Genomic DNA, 10757 nt, shown 5'->3' with positions numbered 1-10757 from the left:
ACGTATCTCACATGATTCGATTGGAATGATTTATTTCACATTTCTTAAGTTAGACCAATCAACATTAATTAATTTCAAGCAATTAATAAATACTATCGGCAGTGAAGTTTTAAATGGAATAATCACTAATAATTTAAATATTCTTTTAACCTAATTTACATTTGTTGACGTTGAGGAGCACTACTGGTTCACCAAACATCATCACTATGTTTCATTATGCAACTTGCTTCACTGAAATTTATCGTGGATTCAGTTAATTAAAATCAGCATTTCAATAATTAACCAATTTTAATTCACTTCGTTCCACTTAATTAGTGTGTACCTCTTTTGAGGACTGTTAATGTCTTCAAGTCAATGCTAAGGTTTAAAAAGTTCAATTTCATATTTAAGTTCAATTTTTTAAAAATCTTACTACTGGTAATTTTGCTTTTTTTATTATTTTTTAAAATCTACTTTCATTAATAAAAAAAAAAAATCTACTTTCATTAATAATTGCTAATAAATAAATTTACCAGGAGAGAATGACAAATCTCTTTTAGCAAGTTCGGATACTGCACAGTAAACTCTGACGATAACATATACTTCCATAAATACTGATAACGAATTCCATACTGCAAACAACTAGTCGAATTGATAATATCAGCTATAAATAAAAAAGCATGCAATTAATAAGTGGTAAAGCTAAGAGAAAGCATGCAATAAGTGAAAGTAAATGTAGAAGTAGTCTAAAAAAAATGCATGCATTAATATTGACAAAAACGAACTAAGTAGTTAAAAAGAAAGTGATCAAAGTTAACAAAAAAGCATGCTTTAATATTAACAAAAATGAACTAAATAGTTAAAAAAAGGTCATCAAAGTGGATAACAAGCATGCAGTGAGTAAAGCTAGCCAAAATTCATGCAAAAACAAAATTAATAAAAAAGCATGGAATTAATAAACATTAAAATTAACAAAAAAGCATGCAATTAATAAATAGTAAAGTTAACAGAAAGCATGCAGTAAATAAAGTTAGCCAAAATCCATGCAAAAACATAATTAATAAAAAAGCATGCAATGTAAAAAAAAAGGTAATCAAAGTGTATAAGCATGCAATTAATAAACATTGGAATTAACAAAAAGCATGCAGTTAATAGACATTAAAATTAACAAAAAGCATGCAATTAATCGATAGTAAAGTTAACAGAAAGCATGCAGTAAGTAAATTTAGCCAAAATTCATGCAAAAACAAAATTAATAAAAAAGCATGCAATTAATAGATAGTAAAGTTAACAGAAAGCATGCAGTAAGTAAAGTTAGCCAAAATTCATGCAAAAACAAAATTAATTAAAAAGCATGCAGTTAATAAACATTAAAATTAACAAAAAGCATGGACAGTAAAAAAAAAAGGTAATCAAAGTGTATAAGCATGTAATTAATAAACATTGGAATTAACAAAAAGCATGCAGTTAATAGACATTAAAATTAACAAAAAGCATGCAACTAATCGATAGTAAAGTTAACAGAAAGCATGCAGTAAATAAAGTTAGCCAAAATTCATGCAAAAACAAAATTAATAAAAAAGCATGCAAAGTAAAAAAAAAGGTAGTCAAAGTGAATAAGCATGCAGTTAATAAACATTAAAATTAACAAAAAGCATGCAATTAATATATAGTAAAGTTAGCAGAAAGCATGCAGTAAATAAAGTTAGCCAAAATTCGTGCAAAAGCAAAATTAATAAAAAAGCATGCAAAGTAAAAAAAAGATGTTCAATGTGAATAAGCATGCAATTAATAAACATTAAAATTAACAAAAAAGCATGCAATTAATAAACATTAAAATTAACAAAAAGGCATGCAATTAATAAATAGTAAAGTTAACAGAAAGCGTGCAGTAAGTAAAGTTAGCCAAAATCATGCAAAAATAAAATAAATGAAAAGCATGCAAAGTAAAAAAAAAGGTAATCAAAGTGAATAAGCATGCAGTTAATAAACATTAAAATTAACAAAAAGCATGCAATTAATAAACATTGGAATTAACAAAAAGCATGCAATTAATGGATAGTAAAGTTAACAGAAGGCATGCAGTAAATAAAGTTAGCCAAATTCATGCAAAAACGAAATTAATAAAAAAAGCATGCAAGAACAAAAAAGCATTTAAAGATTATTGTTGTTGGAGGAAGTAAAATTAACAAAAGATCATGCAGTTAATACAACAACAAAAAAAGAAATTATTAATATAAGCTAGTAAGATACTATTACATAATTTTAATTAACTAAAAAAGCATGCAATTAGTAAAACTACAACGAGTGTAAATCACTACCTTAGTAAAATATAAAGTATTATACAGTAAAAAGTTAGCGAAAAGCATGCATTAAGTGCAAGTGAGGAATAAATGCGAAAAGAAGGTAAAAAAAACTAAAACAAAACCTATAAAAAATGAACGGGGGCATCTAGAACTACAATAAAATTTATAAAAAAATATGTTACTAGTTAAAACTAAAAAAATGCGGCATGCTTTTTAATAATAAATCCAAAATTATAATTAGAGAATTAAAGATCTAAAAATTCAAAAACAATTCCAGTAGGAAATTAAAAAAAATAAAAATTATAAAAGATAAAAAAAAAAAATCAAAATTAAAACAAATAATTCAACCTTTAAATAAACCTCCCAAAAGTCAATTATTCAGACTAATTTCAATAATTTTCAAGATAATTCAAAAACTAAAAAGTTGAAAAGGGAATAGAAAATTGGGGAAATGAAAAAAATTATAAAAACCCACAAATATTTAAAAATTTAAAAAAGTCAGAAAAAAAAAACTAAAATTTAAATAACTCAGAAATTTTCAAAACTCAACGAGAACAAAAAATAAATCCCTAGAGAAGTTTCAAAATTTCTTAAAAATCTCAGACTCTATTAATTTTAAAATTATTCAATAAGTAATAAAAGATATCTAGAATTTAAAAGTCAATTCAAAAAGCTTCACGATTTAAGAATTTAAAATTTCTTTCAGAATTTCAAATGCTCCAAAATTTTCCTCACACACTAAATCATAAGTTACATCGAGGGTAGGTATAACTCTATCTATACCTACTCTCGATCTCTTCTACCACAAAATAACTTATTGGATACCAAATGGCAATTCAACAAAAAAAATTAAACCTAGACATTATCAAATTATTCAATGATACCACTATTTTCTAATTCGATAATTCAAAAAATTAGGTTAAATGTAAGAAAAAGCTTCAAAAATTACTCAATTCCAAAAAAAAATATGTTTAAATGTAAAATGTTGTTATTAACTATCTAATATCCAATATGATATTAAAATATTCTAGTAAGACAAAATAAACAAACATGATATTAGTAAACATAACCAACAAACTTATTACAAGAAACGCATAATCAAATATAAGTTGGTATCCAATACGCATAATAAATTAGATGAAAAATGAAAAAAATAACAGAAAAATTAACAGAAAAGAATTAGATAACACTAAAATAAAAATGATAACATACGTAGTAAAAAAGTATTAAAAATTATTGGTAAATTAATGTAAAATGTGAAAAATGGAAAAAAAAAATCCATAGATTATTTCAAAAAAAAAAAGAAACAAAATCATTAGTAATAACTATAAAATTATTAAAAACATCAAAAATTTCATAATAATAGTTAAATTAGAAACAATAAAATAGAACAATAAACATTTAAAAAAGTTAGTTGCCCAGAGAGGGCAAAAAAAAGAACCAAAAATAACAACAAAAAACTGATAAAGAAAAAACAACAACTGAATTCAATCAAGTTTGATATAAAGTAGCTATTTTCGAATTTTGTCCACGAAAAAGAAATCCTTTTCACAAACTTTTTGATTCTCAAATACCACTACAAACAATTAATATTAACATGTGCTAGCCTAAAATGAATGAACTTTATGCTCATTTTTTCACTAATTTTTTTTTTCACAAAATTCACAATTTCTTATCAAACTCTGAATTCAGTTGTTTTTACATTGTAAATTGTAAAAAAATTTTTTTCACTAATTTTTTTTATTTTTTAATTTTTTTTTAATTTTTTTAATTTTGTTAATTTTTTTTTTTTTTTCAATTTTTTTTGTTTTTTTGTTTTTTTAGTTTTTTTGATTTTTTTTGTTTTTTTTTATTTTTTTTTCATTTTTTTGTTTTTTTTATTTTTTTTTGATTTTTTTTATTTTTTAAAATTTTTTCATTTTTTTTTTAGCGCAATACTAACCTGCTTCGGGCAGAAGACTGGAGAGCTGGGACAGGCAGTAGCAGGTCAGCCGCGTGAGGAGGGCCGGATGTTATCACTGGCCTGAAAGAAAAATTGCTGGTTAGAAAAACTATGAAATCCACTTTCTGAATGTTTTGTTTTCTGTACATTCGAATTTTTATTTCCTTTTCAATTTCAAATTTCTTAGATATTAATAGATATTAATAATAGTCTTAGATATTAATAATTTCTCACCTGGAATGAAGAGGTGGTTGGCATCCTCTTCTCTCCCCACTAAGTCAAGTCTGCGGCGCTTGACCTGCCTTTCGTTGATCACGGCCGCACACGCTCTCGGGCACCAATCGAGAGCGTGAACTTCTGTCGCCGCTCTCTTTTGCGCGGCCGTGAATCCGGGTGGCAGCAGGAGGTAATGGCCACAACGAGCGCAAAAACCTGAAATATTCATAATGAATTAGTCCGCCAACATTTAGATAAATCAAATATGCTAATGTTTTTAAAAACTAATTGCAAATTCTGCTTAGAAGTACTTACCATCCTGCTTATGCATTCTCGAAGCGTGAATACGCCACCCTTTCAATGTACCAAACTGCCTGCCGCAGATACCACACACTGAAAATAGAAGTGATTAGAAGATAGTAAGGAAGTATAAACTGTTTTTTAAAGCGTCGATATAGGTGGAAAATTTGTGACCGTTTTGAAACATCATAAAGAAGAACATTGTAACATTTCACTCATAAATATGATTTTGTCAGTAAAAGATTAAAGTATGATTATATTCCTTTAAAATATTACAAACATAAAATCATCTTCTAACGTTATTAAAATTATAAATTACCGATGTTCCTCTCTTCATTCGCTTGAACCACCGTGTATGGTTCTGCTTGCGGCACTAGCAACTCCCGTCGGAGCTGCTCCGGAAGATCCCCTAAATCAGCGGGGTGGAATTCTTCCGGTGTTGCCGCAACCGATCTATGCGTCGCCAGAACCGGAACATTAATCGTCCTCGTCCTTCTGAAATAGTTTCAAATTTGGTTTAAATTATTCAGCAGATAAAATTAACAAAAAGTTAGCAATTGTTCTAGTTATTACTTTGTTTACTACATGGTTACTACATTTATTTCAGATATCAAAGCTTACAGGACGAGTTCGCGAACCGATTCGACCGGTTCTGCAACGGCATTTGGTGCCACCGGTGCCTCAGTTTCTTCATCGCTTTCCGGCAGAGGAGCCCACTCTGCTTCCGTTGGCCAATTCTCGGCCTCATCAGTATCATTAGTTTCAGGCAGAGGGGCCCACTCTGCCTCTTCTTCGTAAAATGCCTGCTCCTGAGGCACCGGTTCTTCTCCATCCTGCCCTTCGACCTCCGACCTCCTCTCCGTATCCTCCAAGCAGGTTAGGAGCAGGTCTTCAATCTGAAAAGACCACATTTTAAGAAAGTACTTTCTATAACTCTTCATATAAATTAGAAGTATAACTCTTTCTATAATCCTTAATTGATGACAAAAAAGAAAAATGAATTTACCTGCTCCCTTTCGCGCATATATTCCTGTAATGCTTGGAGCATTACAGGTTCACGTTCCAAATATACCAGAACGTCGGAAATAGTCCGACGTTCTGGATTTTGGGCGACACGCGAGCCCGCTCTATAAAATTATCAAATTAATCAAATGCAAATTGATGATAAAACAACGCCAAATTATGCGTTCCAATTATATTAAAATTGATCACAATACTACTTATATCAATCATCAAATACCTTGCAATTTTTCTTTAACGCAATTCTAATTTTAGAAAAAAAAATTGAAAAAATAATTTATAAAAACATTTCCTACTTAAGTAATATTTCCTATTGAAGGGATATATGAAAATATCTACTTACTTCCTTTTGATGCATTCGATAAACGGCGCTATGATTCTCAGCATGTCGCACAAAAATTGTATTTTTCCTGAAATTAATTTCTCGATTATATTTTGGAAAATTTCGCACAATCTCATCTTTTTTAAGTCATCAAATACCCTACAATTTTTTTTTTAACCCAGTTCCAATTTAAGAAAAAAAAAAAGTTGAAAAAATCATTTATGAGAATCATTTAAAACATTTCCTACTGAAGTAATACTCTCTCGCGCTCGGAGAATATATGCAAATATCTTATCTTACTTAATTTGCACGAAAACTCGGTGTATACCATTCAACCCATTTGCCCTTCACAGGGAATATCATTTGATCATATTCTCGATCTCTCTAACACATCCCAATCTGATGTCAGTCGTCATACTACGCTGGTTGCCATCATCTTCACGTCCATGGTTCTTATGTATCCTTTTTTTATTTATTATTAAGTTATGGTTGTATTAAGATTCTTTTTGTTTCGATTACATGCCTGAATATCATTTGGTTATTTCCAACGAATCGTTTTTTTTTTTTGAGGTATGTTGTTGAATAAAAATGCATTGATTCAAGCTAATCAGCCATTTATTGTTTTTAATTGCTATTAACAGAATTAGCAATTTCTTATTGTTGTGATACCAATTCATTTGAATCATTTTGCAGTAATTATGTATTACCACTTTTCATCGTTAGTTATTAATATATATTAATTCTGTTTGATTTCTGTTTTGATTAAAAATTCTGCTATAATTGTTTGAAATTGTTGAAGTTAATAAAATGTTAATAGTGACACAATTTCACCACTTATATAATTTTTGGACTACACATAGGACTATGTCTAGTTATTAGGCTTCTGTTATGCTTGCTAATATGCATTCTACTAGACATCTGTGATTTTAAAAGTTTTTTAACGTGACTTTATAAATTTTGACTGCTTACGTAGCTGTGAGATCGACAGGAGACACAAATATTTTCAAATACTCACATATAGCGTGGTATATCAGTACTATATTCCCTCAAAAATTTTTACATTAACGTATCACTTTTGTTCAGCTGAACATGTCAACAGAAAATATTTTCTAAGCTAATATCTTCAAAGAATGATTGCTGGTTTAGAAGATATTTCGAAAGATGAAAGTGTCTGGTTTCGGTACACTGAAGAAGCTACGGTTTTTTGGTAGTTTTGATATGATGAGTACTTCTGCAAATTTTGGCTTAAATGTTTTTATTTCGCAGTTGAAGGAAATGTTATTTCAGGTAGCAAATTCAAGTTGCAAATTGCACCAAGCGGTCATAGCTTGCCACCAAAAGGTTATGACTCAGGTGTGAACTATTATCAGGCTCCATCAGGACACGGCAACGTTGTAGTCAATGAAAATAGTGAACGTTTACAACTTCTGAAACCATTCATTCAATCCTTGGGATGGGAAGGATCTTGAAAATATGTTAATATTAATTAAAGTAAGTTGCACAGAAGATTAATCCAGTTTTCATTTTAGAATTTCATTATCTTCATGATTTAATTTTCGCTCTTGGTATTTTAAAATTCAGGTAAAAGGAAAGTGTACAACAGACCATATCAGTGCTGCTGGACCCTGGTTGAAATTCCGTGGTCATTTGGATAATATTTCAAATAATCTATTCTTAACTGCTGTCAATGCGGAAAATGATGAAATGAACAAGGTAATTATAGTTGTTGAGTACTGGTTCGAAAAGGTTTGATAATTAAATTTTTCTTCAAAGATTTTTGTAAACCGACAACACTCAATTTCAGGACTTTATTTATTAGATTATGGGAAAGAATTTCTAATTATAAAGTTCGCAATCATTTGACGGGCAAGTATGATACGGCATCTCAAACGACACGTCACTATAAGTCGGATGGAGTAGCTTGGATAGCAGTGGGTGACGAAAACTATGGTGAAGGCTCATCTCGTGAACATGCAGCTTTAGAACCTAGACATTTCGGTGGACGTGCAATTATTGTAAAAACCTTTCTCGGATTCACGGTAAGTATTTTACATTTCAGTTCGCTGTAAATTTAATCTGGAAAGAAAATATTTAACTTATTTGGCTTTTGCATTATCAAGAACCTTTTGCTTCACCACAAATAATAAGATTTTTGAAACCTTATCGACCGCTTTTAATATAGTCACATAATACTTTAAAACGTATAATGATTGTTTCAAACTCCATTCAAATTTTGTTGTCTTTTTACTTTAAATTAGCTGAAGTATTTTGATTTAGTGGATCTTACATAGGAGGCAATAAATTCCTTATTAATTGATGTTGAATATATCAGGTGTTTTCAGTTTCTGAAAAGCGTTTGCTGATCCAAATGATTACAGTAAAGTTAAGCCAGACGACAAGATATCAATTGTTGGTTTGAATGATTTTGCACCTGGCAAGGTTAGAACAACCTTTTCTTGTAAATTCTTTATTCAACACTATTACTTTTGTGTTGTTTTATTTTAAGATATTAGTTCCTTATCAGGATGTGAAATTATACCTACATAACGTATGTGATTACGCATTAAAAAATTAGTTGACACTGTTGATGGTTCCATAAAAATTTCGAGTCTTGAAGATTTCGTTTTTTTTTTAGCCATTAAAATGCATCTTGAAACACGTTGATGGTAAAAAGGAGGAGATCTGGCTGTCTCACAGTTTTAATGCGGCTCAAATCGAATGGTTTAAGGCTGGCTCAGCACTGAATCATATGAAAGCAATGAAGAAAAAGTGACTCATTTCATGTTTCTATGACAGGAAATAGAAATAAGATGAAGAGATTGGTGATTGCTCTGAATTTTAGCGAATGATTAAGTTATAACATTTGTCCGCATATTTAGTTCACTTTTGTACTAATTTTACTCCCAAAAATTTCTATCTCATCTTCATATTTTAGTATTTCCAAAACAAATAATGATTGTCCAAAGTGATCTTAATGCGAACGTTTATATCAGCTAGTTTCCGATGATATTTCCTTATTTATTGCATTTATTGGAAGAAATTAATTTTGGAAATCGACTTGATAAATTAGAGGGAGAAGACTTAATCGATATTACTTCTGAATTTTTCAGGATTGAGTGACTGGTATGTGTGTAAACATGAGATGTATCCCTTATTATATATTGTATATCTTAGTGATCCTCTGATTTTGTTCGATTTCGAATTCTTGTGATAAAATGTTCAAGTCAGTATTTAGTAGGATTCTTTTGTGCATGTTGATTGCAGTCATTTTGGATAGTTGGACGGTCTTGATACTTCCCGTTTTTGTTTGTAATGATTGTACTGTTCATAATTCCTCATGTACTTTAATAATAATCTTATTGATTTCAAGTTTCTTTTGATGTTTTTGCATTTCAACATTTCAGGAGCATCAAATACTGGAAGAGAATTTTCGGAAACACAAATTCTTGTGGATAGTTAATAGGTTTGGAATTAATAGTTCTCTAAACAAATTACGATATTACTTCTGAATTGAAAATTAGAGGTTAGAGGGAAAGAAAACTGAATCAAACTGAGTACAATTATCGTTTCTCATCCTAAATAATAACATACATATTAATTTATTTAAATGCATTTAAATGCGTGTTCGAAGTTATACTGAGGAGTTTTATTTATTATACAGTGATATACAGACAGCAAGCGAATCACAACAAATGTATATTGCTCGTTAGGTGGATAGCATCCAATATATTTAATTAATGAATAGCTAGCTATGTTCAGGGATGGAATTTAAATTCATTTATGGATTTTGATTTAAGAACAATCGAAGCATGGGTATAGCTAATAATATTTCCTTATTGTAGTCTGGGAGAACTCTTCAAAAATACTAAATTTTTCCAGCATTATGAATAAAATTATATGTGAGATTCAAAATTTTTATTAATAGTAGAGTAGAGAGTGTGTTAAATTACTTCAGATTAAGAAAGATATTTTGTTGTTTTGGAATAATATCACATTAAGAAATATTTGCCAATTCGTATTTCCTTACTTTTCATCGAGTTCAATCGAGTGGAAAAAAAAAATGTATAATTAGGAACTAAGTAATTCATAACTTTAGCATAATTCTATTGATGTACCCTTATGCTAGCCATTTTCTGAGAAAAGTTTGATTCTGAGTTCATTGCACGAAAATGTAAACATAATTAATCTATTACACGTTCAAAAACAAGACAGCAGGCCTGAACTGAACAAAATCAAAATTTCACATCAGAAAATCACCAGTGGCATAAATGACCAGTTGGGAAAAAAAAAAAAAAAAAAAAAAAAAAACCGCGCATGACTAATATATATGAAATTTTATAAGAACTAATCTTGCCTTTAATTTTTGCAGCTTTTCTTAGCGAAAAGTATACGAGATCAAAAGAGAATGGGAAGGGATGATTAAAATGAATGAAGAAGATGAAAAGTGATAAAATATTTGAAAGAAAAGATCTCAGACCGAAAGATTTGCCTTTATTACAAGATAATGATGAAATAATTTCCTCATAAATTCCTGAAATATTTTCCTAAATGAATGTGAATAAAATTAAAGTTTTGTAGCTTCTTATCCCAGTATGCATTATTATTCTGCTATAAATCTCATTTCTCTGACAAATTGACTAGAACTTTAAAAGTGGGAAATTTTTAATTCAAT

General features: G+C 29.3%; 2 protein-coding genes across 2 annotated transcripts; one reads left to right on the top strand and one right to left on the bottom strand.

Annotated features, from left to right (window-relative positions):
- Nucleotides 1–4211: 4211 nt before the first annotated feature.
- Bm17284 (Uncharacterized protein) lies at nt 4212–6150 on the bottom strand (the record flags this gene model as incomplete). The annotated part of the gene is made up of 7 exons (XM_043083081.1): nt 4212–4308; nt 4566–4659; nt 4759–4836; nt 5063–5238; nt 5365–5639; nt 5750–5870; nt 6107–6150. The coding sequence occupies 7 exons, from the start codon at nt 6148–6150 to the stop codon at nt 4212–4214; spliced, it is 885 nt and encodes a 294-aa protein (XP_042939015.1).
- Nucleotides 6151–7246: 1096 nt separating this feature from the next.
- Bm17283 (Uncharacterized protein) lies at nt 7247–8858 on the top strand (the record flags this gene model as incomplete). The annotated part of the gene is made up of 5 exons (XM_043083080.1): nt 7247–7372; nt 7667–7821; nt 7890–8124; nt 8474–8524; nt 8721–8858. 5 exons carry the CDS (start codon nt 7247–7249, stop codon nt 8856–8858), a joined length of 705 nt encoding a protein of 234 aa, XP_042939014.1.
- Between the last annotated feature and the right edge of the window lie 1899 nt (nt 8859–10757).

Source organism: Brugia malayi, assembly GCF_000002995.4.
Source record: "Brugia malayi strain FR3 genome assembly, contig: Bm_213, whole genome shotgun sequence".
NCBI classification, from domain to species: domain Eukaryota; kingdom Metazoa; phylum Nematoda; class Chromadorea; order Rhabditida; family Onchocercidae; genus Brugia; species Brugia malayi.
The sequence above is the reverse complement of the archived record's forward strand: the minus strand, read 5'-3'. Positions and strand labels throughout refer to the sequence as shown.